Source organism: Erigeron canadensis, chromosome 8, assembly GCF_010389155.1.
Source record: "Erigeron canadensis isolate Cc75 chromosome 8, C_canadensis_v1, whole genome shotgun sequence".
NCBI classification, from domain to species: Eukaryota; Viridiplantae; Streptophyta; class Magnoliopsida; order Asterales; family Asteraceae; genus Erigeron; species Erigeron canadensis.
Window position 1 is genome coordinate 29372178 of NC_057768.1, and position 17990 is coordinate 29390167.

The 17990-nt window shown below is 30.2% G+C and overlaps 1 protein-coding gene across 1 annotated transcript; it reads right to left on the minus strand.

The window, feature by feature from the left end:
- Positions 1-3569: 3569 nt before the first annotated feature.
- On the minus strand, positions 3570-6122 carry LOC122579297 (putative receptor protein kinase ZmPK1). Its single transcript, XM_043751439.1, has one exon. It carries the CDS (start codon positions 5881-5883, stop codon positions 3733-3735), a length of 2151 nt encoding a protein of 716 aa, XP_043607374.1. The 5' UTR covers positions 5884-6122; the 3' UTR covers positions 3570-3732.
- Between the last annotated feature and the right edge of the window lie 11868 nt (positions 6123-17990).

Consider the following 17990-nt stretch of genomic DNA (forward strand, 5'->3'; position numbering starts at 1 on the left):
CTACTTTTACTACTCTTTGGCTATTTGACTACTTGTTACATATTAGCCGGTCCTATTGAGGATTGTGTGTGCTCTATTGATACTATTAGCTGGTCCTATTGAGGATTGTGTGTGCTCTATTGATACTATTAGCCGGTCCTATTGAGGATTGTGTGTGCTCTATTGATACTATTAGCCGGTCCTATTGAGGATTGTGTGTGCTCTATTGATACTATTAGCCGGTCCTATTGAGGATTGTGTGTGCTCTATTGATACTATTAGCCGGTCCTATCGAGGATTGTGTGTGCTCGCTTACTTATGTGCAAGTTGGTCACTAGCCACTACATACTACTTAATACTTGAGATCTATTGGCGGTATAAAATGCTTTTATACTACTTGTTTATACTCAAACCTACGAACTCACCAACCTTTGTGTTGACTCTTTTAAGTATTCCTTTCAGGTAACCAGGCTAATCGTGGCTAGGAATGGTAGCATGGGACTATTAGCAGACTTCAGGATTTAGGGTTAGAGTTTGCATGCTTGTAATTTGGGGTTGGTGGCAATATGCCCAATCGTATCCCCTGCGTGGGACTTTTCATACTTGATTTGGTCACCTTTGTTGAACTTGTGTGTAATAACTACTACTATGCTTGTTTTGTTGTGAAATTGACTATTTATGTTTATTCTAAGCACTCATTTAGTATTCCTATGTAACATCCATGTGCGCGTGTGCTTTATCTTACATCCCGAGTTTTCCGCCGCTGTCGGGGTGTTACAGTGTGATATCCAAATACTTTAGCCGTACGGGCTCCGCCCTCGGATTTAAAAAGCTGTCGAAAGTATATCGAATAAGATCTCTAATGAAAGAGCATGAAATTTTAATAATACTCATATAATTTTTATAATTTATCGATATACGGTTTTTGAGATAAAATTTTTTGAATGAATTAGAGAAATAAAATGATTTATGGAGAAAAGTGAAAAAAATGAGTGGTTGAGATTTTGGGAGAGAGAAAAAAAAATGAGTGAATAAGGATTAGGTGTATTTTGGATAGTTCAAATTATCTTTTCTTAAAAAAAAGGGGGGGAGGGGGGTAGAATGCATTATAAGATAGTATTAGATAAATATTACCACGGAACTTGCGTGACAGAGACCGATGGTGATGGTGTTGATTATTGATGTGGTGTAAATGTAATTGATGTAAAGATAGTAATAAATGAATTTTAAAAAGTTAAGGTTCATGATGTAAATTGGTTTAATAACACTAAATTAGATGATTCTTTATAATCTTTTCTAAAACACATGTTCACTAGGGACAATTAAAGCATTTTTAAACTAACTTTTTACTAGCTATTATGAAAAATGGAAAGATAATTTTTTAAAAGGTAGTAAAGATTTGATTATTATGATACGTATTGACTTATTTTTTTTAACATCGATAGTGATTGGACTTAACAGCATTATCTCTTTATTGTCCAGTAGAGATTGACCACGTCATCAACACAGTCAATCCGGAGGCATGACTGCTGGTAGAAGTATCACTACCGTTTTGTAAGAAATCAATTAAATGTTAGAGAAAACCTTATGTTCCACCTCATTGGCAAGGACATTCTAATATGCATTTCATAGGTGTTGAACTCGTGAATAACGTACATTTGGTTGAAAGACAAAAATGTCCAATTGAACTAAATCCCAAGAACTACGTATTTACATTTACTTCATAATAATATTTACCTTTATTTTTTCATAGTATCATACGTTTTTATTTTTTGTTTATACATATTTTTGTACCTATGATACATACACACTGATTAATTTTAATAATTTCTCACATAGGCACAGTATTTTATCAACAAATTTTATTGAAAAATCTTTGTTATATACCTAGCGTGTGTATGGTAGAGGTGCACAAAAAAACCGGTTAACCGAACCGAATCGAAAGTTAACCTATAATCATAACCGGTTAGTAACCGATACAGTACAAACCGATTATAGGTTAGGAAAAACCGCCGGTTAGTAATCGATTTGCACTTTCAAACCAAAAACCGATTCCTAATCGGTTAACCGATAATCGGTTTTTATTTTTAGTTTTAACCAGTTAATCGATTAATTATATATAATTAGGATTGTTTTCTATTTTATACTTACCACTCACCACTTACTGGGTGATATATATATATATACATCGAGATATAAAAAGAAAAATGAAGTCACATACATCTGGAAAGAAAGAAAAAAGCATCGGATACCGCAGAAAGAACCAACTGATCACCTCTTCAAGATCCTCCACTGAATCATCTCTTCAAGATCATCAAAAATATTACGTACTATGTAGCTGTGTGCCTGTGTGTGTATGTGTGTTCCACTAACCACCCAGTCATATATATATATAAATATATACATCGATATATGTGGCGGCCATAAGGGGTAGATGATGATGAAGATAAATGGTGTTATCAGTGGTGTTTGTGGGTAGATCCGGACGGAACAACTTGTTTTATGTTGAAAAAGAAAACTCCTTTTGGCTTATATATTATTGATAGTGGGCAGTTAAAAAATAACCTATTAGGTTAACCGGTATCGGTTAACAGGTTATTATTAACCAAAACCGATTACACCGGTTATAGTTTTTTAAAACCCAAACCGGTTAACCGTAATCGATTTTTTTTTTAAATAACCGAAATCGGTTACTAAAAAAATAACCGGAACCGGTTAACTGGTATTTGCACCTCTAGTGTATGGGGCCAGGTTAAATGGTTCAAATTTTTCTGGGATTAAAATAATTGAAATTAACCCTTACCTAAACCCATTAAGAACTCCGATTAGGTTAACTTTCAAATTATTCAAATAACCCAATTTAGAGCCTTGATTGTTTCTCGTTAACTCTTTAGGCCCGTTTCTTTTTTTAGTCATTAAGTGTTGAGTGTATTAAATGACTGAATGCATTAAGAATGTCTGTATGTATTAAGTAAAATATGGGTAATTGATGGTTATTTTTGTTTATTAAGTTAAAAAATAAACATGAAATTTGACTGAATGAATAAGTTCTTAACTATTAAATTTATTAAGTGAAAAGGAAACAAGGTGCAGATGTCTTAAGAGCTAAGACTAAACGTATATTAATCCATTATGACACGGAGATATTTAGCGTAGTCTGTGTAGTAGCATAATACAATCACAAAGGTAAATACGGGCCAAATTAGCCTATTAGTAAACCTGAAAACCGAATAAGTAGTCTTATTTGGGTTGGGGTTCCTCATTTGTGTTAGCCTGTTAGGTACAGTAATAATTATATTGGGTTTTAATGACGTGATAAGATTACTTCAATTCACGGTTATATACAACACCGCCAATGTAAAGTGAAACTTAAGGGTTAGTCAGATACAACTTAGCCTATGGGTCAGCTTCATACTCGTTGAAATTCAACTCCTGGTTTGCCATCTTCCAACTTGGGTCGGGTTATAATTCAATTGGGAGCTATTTTTACACTTTCAAATCAGACCTTGACAATTACCCCTACTTACTTTTCTATCATAAAATCTTAAAAATATAATGTTTTGTGCAACTATAATATGGTTTGTCTGTGTAGAAATAAGTAGTTTAATGACACTATTAGCACTTTTTTGCTATACAAACATAGTGAAATTACATATTAGTAACTTCAGGGAAGATAATTATATTAATCTTCTATATTACAAGATACACGCATATATATATACAATATATCATTGCTATTGTTAGAAAGCTTATCTAATCATCAATCTCTGGATGAAGAAGCATATTTACCACTTGGCTCATTGAAGGTCTTGCATCTCTGTCTTCCTCCACACATTGCAAAGCAATTTTCACAAGATTGTTCAAGGTTCTCGGATTGTATTCGCCACACGTCCTGTCATCAACGATTTCCTCGATACATATTTCATTATTATCCTTAATCTTCTCTCTAACCCACTCGACCAACGTCTGGTCTCTCCCGCTGTTCTCAACACCAACCTGCTGCGTTTGTAAAGGACTCTTTCCGGTTATCATCTCTAAAATCACTACCCCGTAACTATAGACATCAACTTTTGAGGTAATGGGAAGATTAAACACCCATTCTGGAGCCATATAACCACGTGTCCCTCGTATCCTAGAAAAACTTGAATTTTCAGCCGTGTCTCTAGCAATCAACTTAGACAGCCCAAAATCCGCAACTTTTGGATTGAATTTTTCATCCAACAAAATGTTATGTGGCTTAACATCGCAATGCAAAACCCATTCCAAACACTCTTCATGTAAATAAGCTAATCCTTTCGCGGTACCAACTGCTATATCTATTTTCTTCCCCCAATCCAACTTATTAGAATCCAATAGATTAGCCAATGACCCGTTTTCCATATACTCGTAAACAATAAGCCTATGTTTCCCTTCAACACAATACCCCCATGTTTCTATCAAATTCATATGATTAAGTCTCCCAATAGTACTAATTTCAGCTTGAAATTCAGCTTCTCCTTGATGTGTAGCCTCTTTGAGCATCTTAATCGCTGCAATTCTATCATCTGATAATTCGCCTTTATACACAACACCAGCACCACCTCTCCCTATCTCTTTGCTAAAATTTTGTGTCGCCTTTTTTAGCTCTGCGTACGTGAACCTTTTAAACCCTGGCCCAATCGGAATGTAACTTTCTGCGGTTATATTAGAGTCATTACGAGTTATATACAAGAAAAGAAGTATCAATAAGATCTCAAGAACCCCTATTGCTCCCCCAAACCATATCAATACTCTAATCGACCCAATTCCATGATTTTTCTCATAAGATCTTGAAATCGGCATCCTAAGATCTCCAGGACAAGTATCTCGTGATCTATCGTTAAATCTTTCATGAAATGATGAAACCAAAGTTCTTGGTAACTTAACATACATAGAATTCTCAAAACCCGATTGATATCCATTGTATAACAAATTCTTTAAGTAACAATTATAGTATGAGTTGTCAAACTTGAATTGAAACCCTTTACAATTGCAATCTTTTAAACAAATTTCTTTGCAAGCTTCAAGTGTGCTATTTTGAAGATAATCAATGTCATAACCATAAAACTCGACATAATGAAGCTCAACGTAATCTTCTACTTCGTCACGTTTGCAAGGCAAGAAATCGGGCTCACAACCTAGCTTCCAATCTTTAAGATCTTTCCTTTTATAACCATGAACACATGTACATTTCCTCCCATAACTTTGTGAATAAGTACATAGACTATTCGGGCCACATACGCCATGAATCTTGCATGACGTCGTAAAAGCTTGCCATTGAACTTCCCATTTCTTTCCATCAACAAGACTATAAACTCTAATATTACCATCAGAATCAATTTTCATTATTCTTTGCCTCTTTACACCAAAATCCGAAACAAAAAACCCGAATTCATCAGATGAGTTAAACTCACCTTTAGAATCTAACATTGCAATTCTAGTATTATTATAAGTAGATCTCCCTGCTTCCCATGTTTTCAAATAAGGTTCGGGCCAATATACACTAGTTATTTCTGGCCCATCATAAAGAAGGCTTAAAACATTATTATTTTCAAAATAAAGTTTAAAAAAGCCCGAAGAGAAATTCGTTGTACTTTTAGAGGAAATAAGTTGTGAATCTCTAGTAAATGGTTGATTAGGTAAAAGTGTATCAGTTGGATAATCAAAACTTTGCCAAAGAATAATATATGGATTATTATTACCATTAAACTGATACAGAACAAGATTTCCATTGTTTTCTAGTCTTAAAAATACTCTCCCATTAGTTGTTTTTGTCTTAGTAGACCAAACAATGGAATCATCAGCATCTTTTAAAACAAGATTACCACTTTTGTATAAAGAAAGTTTGGAGTGTTTTCCGTTAACGGGTGTGTCGCGATTCGCCATCCAAACAACAGTTGGATTATTATTTTGGGTGTTTAGACATATCGAAAAAGAGTATGCATTGATGCCAACTTTGTAAAAACCTGCAGTGAAGAGGCGGTTTGGTGAAATAAGGTGATCATTTTTATGATCAATAGAGATTGATGAGCCTTTGGACAGTGAAGAAAATGAAGCAGTAATGAAAGGTGAATAATTGGATAGAATTATGGAGAGAAGATGAACAAAACAAAAGAAATACGGCATAGCCATAAGAGAATAGTATTAAGTTCGGTTTGATATTATTATTTGTTTTAAAGAGGATTGTTGTTACTTGAAGGCAGGGTATGTATGTTTCTAGATGTCCACATTTAAAGTACTCGCGAACATTCACATTCGATCACAATGATAATGTAACTTGTAACACGATTCATGACAACAAATCTTTCATCACTTTTTTTTGGTAGTGGAATATTAATTAGTAATACCATAAAATTTTTGGCTTGATTTTCATATATAATGGATTTTTTAAGAAATATTGGATTTCTTCTTGTCTTAGTTACTTTGTTAAAATACACGATGATACTTCAACACTCCATTAGGCACTAGCAATCCAAATTAGCCCGTTAAAAAAAGTTATTAACAATTAATTGTATTTAAATGTATTGTATTTTTATCTGTTTTTAATTTTTTATGATAACAAATCTAACGTATAAAAATAAGATCTTTACATGACACAAAGTGGATATACATGACATTATTTTTAATAATCCTTATTAATCATTCAAGTAATCGCTATTTTGTTACATGTTTCACATTTTCTTTGAAGATTAATTTTAAGTGTCTACAGTTAATTTTTCCAAACTAATAATCAAATATCAAATGTTCAGGTTTGAATTTAAGACCAAGTCTAAAACTCATTGGTTATATTGATATACTAGTCCTAATACCCGTACCGTGTACGGCCTTGATAATATTGTACAATGATTACCTTTTTTAAAGATTATTTTTTCTTGATTTGAGTACAATTAATAAAAGTATATAGTTTTGAATATATATATATATATATTAAAACAGTAATTGACCGAGCTTTTTGAAGTCCTCTTCAAAATTAAACATATTTTAAAAAATTGTCACATAGGATTTATCCTATGTGTCATTCTCTTATTTTTTTTTTGTTAATATTTCTCTTATATATATAGAATACAAAAATCTAATACTCCTAAAAGATTTACTTTCATAATTTATCATCCACATAGGATTTATCCTATGTGTCATTCTCCTTTTTTTGTTAATATTTTTCTTAAATATATAGAATACAAAAATCTAATACTCCTAAAAGATTTACTTTCATAATTTATCATCTTAATTTAAATCTTTCTTAAACAATAACACAATAATTATTTATTTACTTTAAAATTTACAATTGAGTTTGATTTTCTTTCAATTGTCCAAGCTGAGGAATGACTACTTTACAAATTAAGGTGGCCATATATTTATAACTAATTTATATAATTTAACGTAAAAGAGCATGAACTTAAAAAAGTTGCTAACAAACATATACTTACAACACTATAACAAATATGTCATTTTCTCACAATTATTTTTAATACTTTTAAAAAATGTGAAATTTTTTGTTATTTAATCACATTTTTAAGTGTATAGAAATAATTTACATTTAAAAGTGTGAAGAAATTTAAAAAATCACAATATTTACATACTTATACATGTGGAAAAACACTTTCAAGTGTGTAAAAATATGTCAATTGTCATACTTAAAACTGTGAAAGTTAATTTGTAACACCTATTTTCTCCACACATGGGGAGTGCGAAGAAAGCATGTGTTACAAATTGATTTTCACACTTTTAAGTGTGAAAATATTTGACAATTACATTTTTAAGTGTTAGTATTTTGTTTACACATTTATAAGTGTGTAAATATTGTGATTTTTTAAATTTTTTCAATCAGGTTAGTTTGGTTTTCAGTTTGTTCAGTTCAGATTTTTCAAATTTTGATTTTCCAATTCGTTTTGTGCTTACCCCTAATAAATCGTAATGTTATGTAATTCAAAATATTAGTGATATGAGGATTGACCAATAACTATAACATATCAATTTTTACATAATAAATTTATAAAGTAATTACTAATACGTTAAATAGTTCTTGGAACCTGTATATGTGTATATTTTTTTTCTCAGGATAACCTTTTTTATGTATGTATTAAATAAACTTTTTAATTGCCGCACATCGTGCGGGTAAAGTACCTAGTATATATATATATATGTAAGGTAGAGATCCAGAGAGAAGGGAAAGAAGGTTCGTTTTTTATTTATTTTTTAGCTTGCTTTTTTGACTTTTATTCTTTTTTTCAATTTTCTTATTCCTTTTTTAATTAATTCAATCCATAAAAAAATTTTAAAAAATAAATAAAAATAAAAAATTTCTAACCCGAGTTAGTGAGTTATACATGTAAGGGTACGGTACGGGTTTCGCCCTTAAGGATATTAATAAGGGATAGCTGGTAGGAGTGATAGGTCATAGAGGGTGATAGATCATAGGGGGTGATCGGTGATGGGGTGATCTACCTAACAGGCTTCGCCCTTAGCTATTATGGCTCTGCCATAAGCCGAAAGGCTTCGCCTATAGCTTACGGGCTATGCCCTTTGAAAAAATAAAAAATTTAAAAACTTTTTTAAAATTTTTATATGGAATAAGTTAATTAAAGAGAGAATGAAAAATGTGAAAAAAAGAATAAAAGTCTAGAAAACAAGTTAAAAAAAATAAAAAACGAACATTATCTCCCTTCTTTCCTTAAGGTACTTTTTCATTTGATCTTTATCCCATATGTATATATATATATATATATATATATATATATATATATATATGGGGAAAGGGAATATGAGGTTGTTAGATATCTAACTTTGATGAAAAAATCATCACATCTTAATTTTTAATACATAAGATGCATAGCGGCCCAATCATTTATTTAAATTATTAAAAAATTAGCATATTAAATACAACGCGTTATATATGAACCATATTCAAATTGTTGTAATTTGTAATGATATTTAAAACTTACAGTTTTTGTAACAAATGTTCAATCATTATTGTATATTTGAATAAATAATAGTTAATTGACATATAATAAAATACTAATTTTCACCGTATAAATATGATTCATGAAAAAAATCATCTACCAATACAATTAAACAGAATTGAATATTTACATGATCGACATGTAGTGCTTTCTCAGTCAAAAACTCAACTCCGCAAAAATTAAAATACATAATAATGTTAGAAATCAATGAATATAAATAAGCGTAAATAGTAGAATGCTTTATACACATATTCGTAATTCGTAACTTACAAATCTCACAAAATATATATCATCCCAAACCATTAAAGAAACTAACCTTATTACATGCTTGCCTTTATGATATTCGTAACTACAAATCTCCCAAATTGATATATTAATCAACGTAGACAAAGAAGATATCTTTTAAAAATTAAAACTATTACGGAATCTACCGATATATATATATATATAACAAGATTTCTAAATAAATAAGAACCTTTAGATGAATTTCATCTTTGATTTAGAGTCATTAGATTAAATTTAATTATTTCATCTTTCTTAAATGACAATATCAATACTTATTATACTTTATATGATTAGTCAAAATATATCCCTTATAAAAAATTAAATTAAACTAAAAAACACGTATGAACGTATGCTCTTTTTAAATTTGGAAATTTTCAAGATATCTGCAAAACAATCATGAACGAAACATGTGATATTACCAAACTTAATGTTATCAAAATTTATATCTCAAATAATGTCCAAAATCAAAATATACGTGGCCTACAAAAATCAAACACTAGCAGAATATTTTGATGCATTGAAGATGCTTTGTAGCTTTGTTGTTTTACGTGTTTTAATTGAGGTGGGTACATAATTTGGGTAACTAATTACTATTTTATAAATTTTAAAGTAGTAAAAACAGTATATGTGTATCTAAAAATACATCAAGTATAAAGCATAAGTTAAACTTGTAGCTAAAAGTAAATATTAAATCAAAATTACATAAAGATTTATAACATCAGCTTTGTTTATACAACATAAATAAATCAAATTGATAAATAAGTTATCATCTTAAAAAAAAAGCTTATACAATTATACATAGAATAATGTCACTTTTAAACGATATAATAAGTTGAATATCAAAAATTTAAAACACAATCAAAATATATAAGAATAAACTTTACATAAATTATAACCATAATCGTTTTTAAGCTGGTTTATTTTTCATAATTTATAGTTTTTTGTAAAAAAAAAATGATTAGAATATATAAATATTAGATAATTACTAAAATTTAAAAAAATTTCGTATATTAAAAGAATGAACTTGTTTTAGTATATAGGGGAAGGAAATATGAGGCTGTTAGGCACGTAAGTTGGGTGAAAATCTCTCACATACCTTTTTTTAAACCATAAAAATCATGGGGGGCAAACATTTATTCAAAGTATTAAGATATTGTATGTAAGGGGTTTTTCACCAAAGTTTGGTACATAACAGCTCCATACTCACTTTTCTCTTAGTATATTTATACAAATATAATATTGATAGTGATTTTACGGATATAAAACAAAAAAAAACTAAGGGATAGACAAAATAGTTTTAGTGGTTATAAAATGTAATATATTGGACTTTAGATAATTTGTTAATAATAAAGTTTATTTTTAAAACGATAAAGATGGAAATAGAAAAATAAAATTCTTAGTTAATTTATAGGGGGTGTTAAGTGTTGGGAAAAATAAGATTTCAAAGGTTATAAGGGATGTCAAGTGTACCTCAACATCCTCTTTTAATTATATTATAGATGACAATTAAGCATAAATCCAACATGTAAGCTAAATAAAAGTGACACATAAGCTCTCCAATATTTCCTCTTAGTTATATATTAGTTATATAAAGAGAAACATGTTTTTAATTATATTTGATTTTACACTGTCATGACTCAAATATATAACAAACATATCTCACAAATTATATATAATAGACTATTTTCAAATAATAACATTGAAATTAGATAGTATATATTTATAATTTTAGCCGTCATTATACAAAGGTATATACATATTTTACTAACCATATATGAAACAAAATAATTCATTTGAATAATAATTTCATCATTTTCAAACATGTTTAATCTTTAATTAGTAATTACTATTATTATGAAAATATATACAGATTTTACTAACTATAATCGAAACAAGTTAATTCTTTGAATAATAATCTCATCATTTTCAAACATGTTTAATATTTAGTAATTATATTATTATGAAAACTTAATATCTTTATCTCGCGTATCACTGCGATCCTAAATTTTTTTATAGTGAAATAAAAGACGTTAGATGAGTTCAAACTTTTAATTACAACTCTTAGATCAAAATAATTGCATTATTACCAAATTTATTATTGAAAAAACACAACATTAGTCCTTATACTTTATATAGTTAACATTTATTTAAAAATTATACTCCCTCCATCTCATTTTAATTGTCATATTTTGACTGTTCAAGTTTTTTTCTTGCGACTTTAACCGTAAATATTTATATTTTTATTTAAGGCATCTTTTTTTTATTTATGTAAAGTCAGTTTCGATTCAGACGTGCTCAAGGCAATTTCAACCAGTGATTTGTTGGGCCTCCAACTCCTCTTCATGAAAAATACCATGAGATGAGAAACCCAAGATTCGAACCTGAGACATTGGGAAAAACTCGTATTCGAGACCTACATAGTAGATTTAAAAGATACCCCTATCTAACCCACTTAAATTTGACAAACAATTTGATAGGTCGTCTATACAAATAATTGCAACTACATCAATTGTCAACGACTATATAAAATATTTACCCCAAAATGCAATCATTAAAATTTCACAACATTAAGTTTTGTTATTTAATTCTTGATAAACAATTAGGCTTAATTTCATAATTAGTTCATTCTTGAATTTTCATAATTAGCTTTTAATTTTTTACTAGATTATTGTCTCGTAAAAATAGGATGAACAATCTTGACACCTACAATTATACAAAGGGAAAATTCTATTAAAGGTAACCTATTTTGTTTTCGTCTATTTAAAAGATCCTATTTTCAAAAAGTTCCTAATAAAGGGTATATCGTTAGTTTTTGACAGACGTAGCTCGTTAAGTGCCACGTCACCGATGCCACGTCATCAGTTTTGATGATGTGGCACTTGACTTTGACCGACTCATAGATATATTGAAATTAGGCCGGTCAAAGTCAAGTGCCACGTCATCAAAACTGATGACGTGACATCGGTGACGTGGCACTTAACGAGCTCCGTCTGTCAAAAACTAACGATATACCCTTTATTAGGAATTTTTTGAAAATAGGATCCTTTAAATAGACGAAAACAAAATAGGTTACCTTTAATAAAAATTTCGTATAAATAAGTTACCATTTTATGGAATAAACCCTTATACAAATGTCTTAAGATGCCTTAGTTACTTCCGGTTATTGAAATCAACCTTACGATTGAATAAACATAAAAGATAAAAGGTACAAATACCCAACTAATCTTCAAGCTTTAGTGGTTGTTCTATTATGTAATTAAGCTCTAATCTATCTAATTGGGGAAAAAAATCAATAAACTAAGCAACTTTAAACCATAATAATCCCACCCAAATCTATAAATTCCCAGATCTATAATAAAAGAATAGTATATATATAAAAAAAAACATAATATATATATATAATTTGTATAAAAACATAAAATTATTTTTTATTTTGTTGAATTTTCTATATGTGTATTATTTATATAAGCATTAAACGTGAAAGATTGTAAAAAATTACTCATATAATTTCATGACTTAAAAAAATCAAATCTATATTTAGTACTTAATCATATTCAGCTAAACAAATTTGGTTATCTTGAATTTCAAACTATCACTTGATACATTATTTTTAAGTTTTACTAATTGTTTATAGAAACATAAAATCAATGAAATTTTATATATTTATTTTTATTGTAAATGCTATAGTCTTCGATGAAACTTTGTTTATTTGTAAGTTAACTCATTTTAACAAGATAATAATTTACGTTTTTTGCATCATGATACTAATTAATCCATTTTCTATATCCTTTATCTATGTTTGTCAATTTAAGATATTATGAATCGATAATATATTATTAATTAAATATGTTATCTCGCGTATTATGCGGGATAATAATATAGTATGTATAATGAATGAAAGAGCTTTATGAACTATAGGAAAGTATTTAGATTAGATTTATATGACCTCTTTATACATATAATCAAACACGTTATTAAATATTAATGTTATAATTAGATGATGATTATAATTCCAAAATAAAAAAATTTAAGAAAATTTTTAATTTCAATAATAGGTTCAACATGACACGTGTTGCTTAAGAGACATGTCACATGTCGTTTAAAAAACTATTTAATCCTGTTTTAGTTTATTGGTAGATATCTAAACGAGTTTAAATAAAAGCCACATGTCTACTAAAGAATTAAAGAAATATTTAATGTTGTTGAGTAGCATTCTTATGGTCTTTTTATTGGTCAAGTTCTTGGGTTCACATAGTCTTTGGTTCACATTAAGTAGCCCACGGCCCCACAGCACGACTTGAAAACACACTCGATTAGTCAATTGCGTTAACATTTTCAGCTACCAACCGGGCCCCCAATTGACCCATTCTATACGGGATTCGTATTCAATTACTACGACTAAAAAAGGACATTGATGCCCAACCCTTTTGATGGTTTTCCGTTTGATTTAATCTCACATAGTCGTACCTAAATACAATGAATTCTTTAACCATTTCTTCTAGAGCATTATTAAGTAGATAATAATCAAATTTACTATCTCTGATCATTAGACCGAACGGAATAGCCCATTAGATTTTGTCTTTTTCGTCCGGAATGCTCCTGGAACGCCCCATTTCGGTCCCATGGGGGTGTTCCGCCCATTAATTCGTGTGCTCAGTTTGATTTCGAACGCGTCTGAACCCTTGGCATCTTGTGGCCAAATAGCCGTTGGCTCCCTTGAAAACATAATAATTTATTTATTTATTTATTTTAAATTAATAATCTTTTTCTTTCAACAAAATTACATACATATACATATTCTCCTCTAAAATCATCATATGAATTCCGATGAATCACCTGGATCTTCAAATGGGTCTGCCGATTACGAAGATCGTGTCCAAAATGTGATTTTTCGAGTCGCCGAACTAGTTAGATGGCGGATTGCTGACCAACCTGGCCAAATCATTCGCCAAAGGGTACCAGTTGATCGTGATCGTATTGAAGCACACACGCGTTTGATTCATGACTATTTTGCTGATATATCGCGATACAATGCGAGACATTTCAGAAGAAGGTTTCGTATGACAAAAAATTTATTTGAGCGGATAGTCGATGGTTTGGAGGCTAGGTACCCATATTTTCAGACCAGATATGAGCGAGCTTTCGGTGTGCTTAAAAAACGATGGAAGGTTCTAAAACATCCGACACTATATTGGGGTAAAAAAGCTATCCATGATGTTTGTTATGCTTGTATCATTTTATATAACATGATCTTGAAGGACGAAGACAAGGCTGTATGCCAAGACTACAACGACCAAGAACCGCGCCTAAATCCGGATTATTGGAGGCACCAACTCCAATGGAAGTTCGAATCCAAAATCCGTGTGCCACAAAAAATCGTGAAACCCACAACATGCTAACGGCATATTTGGTTGACCATCTTTGGCCGAACATACCACATGACTTCGAGCCTCCAGCCGATCCGCTCGCAAATCTCCGGCAATATGTTAGCATCGACGACGACGACTCTCATTAGTTTTTTTTTACGTTTTTTAAAAGGTTTTTTAGTATAGTGTGTTTTTTATTTAATAAAAAGTAGTATGTTTTATTTAGTTTATTTACAAATAATATATAAAAAAAAGGAATGCCCCTAGGGACATTCGTCCATCCCAAGGAAAATGGGGGAATGCCCCTCATGATTGGTAAGTGCCACATGTCACTACATGATAGATGGAAGGACATTCCCTTAAAGGGCTACACCCTTTGGTCTTAGTGAACTTATTTCTCTTTATTTGTTGTATAAGTTGGGTTTATTGCTAAAAAAAATTATAATTATTTGTTTGTTCGTAACGTGACATAATAGAATTTAGAGTTAAGTACTTTTTTCGTCCCTGTGGTTTATCATTTTATCAGTTTTCATCCTCGCCGTTAACTTTTGGCTAAAATCATCCTCGTGGTTTGCATTTCGTCACTGCCGTTATAACTTTGCCGTTAACCCCCTCACATGCAAGTCACGTGAGGGGCATTTTCGTCTTTTCACCCATTTAAGTGCAAAAATCGTCCCTGTGGTTTCTCATTTTTGCATTTTTCATCCTCTTCGTTAAAAAAAAATATAAAAAATAATGGTAACAACTTATCCAAACAAAACAAAAACTTATAGATACATATATATATATATTTGAGAATCTACTCAATCACCTTCAAATGCAAACACGTATATACAATGTTTTAAATACATGTATATACCAGTCGGTGTTACCGGCAATACCGGTATGGGGGTGGTACTCCGATACAACTATTTCTGGCATTTTTGATATTTTTCGGTAATACCGTTCCGATGTTCTCATTTTTTATTTTTTTGAATTTTTTAAAAATTTTTTTGTAATATTTTAATATTATATTTTTTTAATTTTTGAACTTTAAAACTTATACTTTATAATAAAGTACCTATTTGGTATTTTTTGAGTGAATAGTAATTATATTTTGACAATTGAGTTAAATTATAGTAAATTTTATAACATTTTTATAAATTAATTAAATTAGTCGTACCGCTGATGTTAAGTTACATCTTCATATGTATGTATATATAGGTTTTTGATTTGATTTTGTTTTGGTTTTTGATTAAATTATTGTTTGGAGGTTTGTTAAAGATAAGGATGAAAAATGCAAAAACGATAAACTATAAGGACGAATTTTGCACTTAAGATGGATGAAAAGACATAAATGCCCCTGGGTTAACGGATCAAGGACGAAATGCAAACCACGGAGATGATTTTAGCCAAAAGTTAACGGCGAGGACGAAAAGTGATAAAACGACAAACCACAGGGATGAAAAAAGTACTTAACTCTAAAATTTATCTAAATACTACTTCAATGGCAAATAGAAGTCCTTCCTAAAAAAGCTTGGATTCAAGTAAACTAGGTTTTGAGTTATAATGAGACAAAGTTTACCCCTATTAATTACCGGGTCTTCGGGTTAATTAATATGAGATTTTTCTTTCTACTAGGTGTTATGTGATAGGACTCTCTAGTATGAACCCAGTTAAAACAACATAATCTAGACCACCTGTTTTGATATTTGATCCGAAAATGTCAAAAAAAAAACAAAAATACTACTTCACATATTATTTTAATAGCACCATTTTAGGAACTTCTAGTTGTTTATCCGAAATCTAGATCTTATCTTGGTCCTGTTATCAAAATTGGTATCGAATTTAAAGTGAAATTGATACATGTATCCACTTTTACAGTGATGGAGCCATGATACGGCTTTCTTGACCCATTAGACGGGATCACACTATATGAAGTATGAACATCAAAAAAATTTTTAGAGAGGCTATAGTAATTCCGTTAATTTTGCGCCTATTGGGGGAGACTTAGCACGATCTAGCCCATCCTTGTGTTCATCTCTACACTTTTGGTGGTTTCTTATCAATATATGTATGCTATCGAAAAAATACTGAAAACATTAAAAGTATTATTACAGCAATCATGTACTGTTGCTAGTTCATATGTGACCGGAATGAATATTATGTTCCGATGAATTTTAAGACCAATAGTGTCCATGCCCTTCCCTAGTTGCATTGGTAGGTTGGCTATTTGTCGCAGTGGATGACTGGATGCCGATGAAGAATCTTGGAAGGTTGTAAACTTGTAAAGAAATTAAATGCGCGACTTTCTAGACCTTGACCCAACTTTCCAACTATGAATGACCTACCAATACTTTCTAGACTCTTTAGAAGATGTAATAATCACAAATTCCCATTAGTCCATTATATATACGTATCGCATTCTTATGTCATATTTTGATCTTAATATTGGGTCGATTTATACACACCACTGTATACTAGTCTCTAAATATATATTTACATGTACCATCATAATAAGTAAAACAATCTTGATCCCATTTTCTTTTCCCCTCGGTAGTGTCTCGGTCATTAAATAAAAACGGCAACTTGTTAATCCAAATATTCCATAAGCTACCGCAACAAAATTGAAACAGCTCTAATTTTTTAGTCCGCCACAAAATTAAACAAAATTGTTTAAAAATTATCCCAATCGAGAGAACCTTTAAACCATAGCAGCCAAGCATTCCTCCAGTAATGAAACCAATGATACAAGTAATTGATAACTGATGATGGAGTAAACAATTTAACAGAAAAGGGTATAAGAATATAAAGTAAAAAAACAAATAAAAGAAGGGATTTTCTAATGACAGCCCACTAGGCTGTTTTTAAGCACTAATTACATTCCTAAAATAATGCATAATTAATTTAGATTGCCACCAATTAGTTTTTTTTGTCGTCTCTTCATTTCTTTTGCTAAAGTCAAATAAAAATAATTTTAATTCAATATTTATTCCTAATTTATCTCAAACATCTAACTATTATTTAGATCTTTATTTATCAAAACAAAAACCTATACAAACTTTACAATTCTTCTGTCTCTCCTCCGGTCAGTATATATATCTTAAACTTTTGATACTTTTGCTTTTCAGTTAGTGTTTAATTATGATATACATTGATTCGTTATTTATATATTTTTGTTGATTGATTATTGAATATCTATAGCTTTGCATACATTTGATGGACTATATATTTTTGAGTTTTAAGTTCCTTGTTGATCTACTCACGTTACGAATTAGATATATATGATTTGTTAATTGTAAATGTACACCACTATTATTTAGTATTGGTAGGTCGTTGATATATATTTACTATTATTCTGTTAATTGTTTTTAATAATATTGTTGCACATTTAGGAATTATG

What these genes read in the sequence shown, in the direction of transcription:
- LOC122579297 (XM_043751439.1), bottom strand. Translation starts at nt 5,883, where the DNA reads ATGGCGAATCGCGACACACCCGTTAACGGAAAACACTCCAAACTTTCT.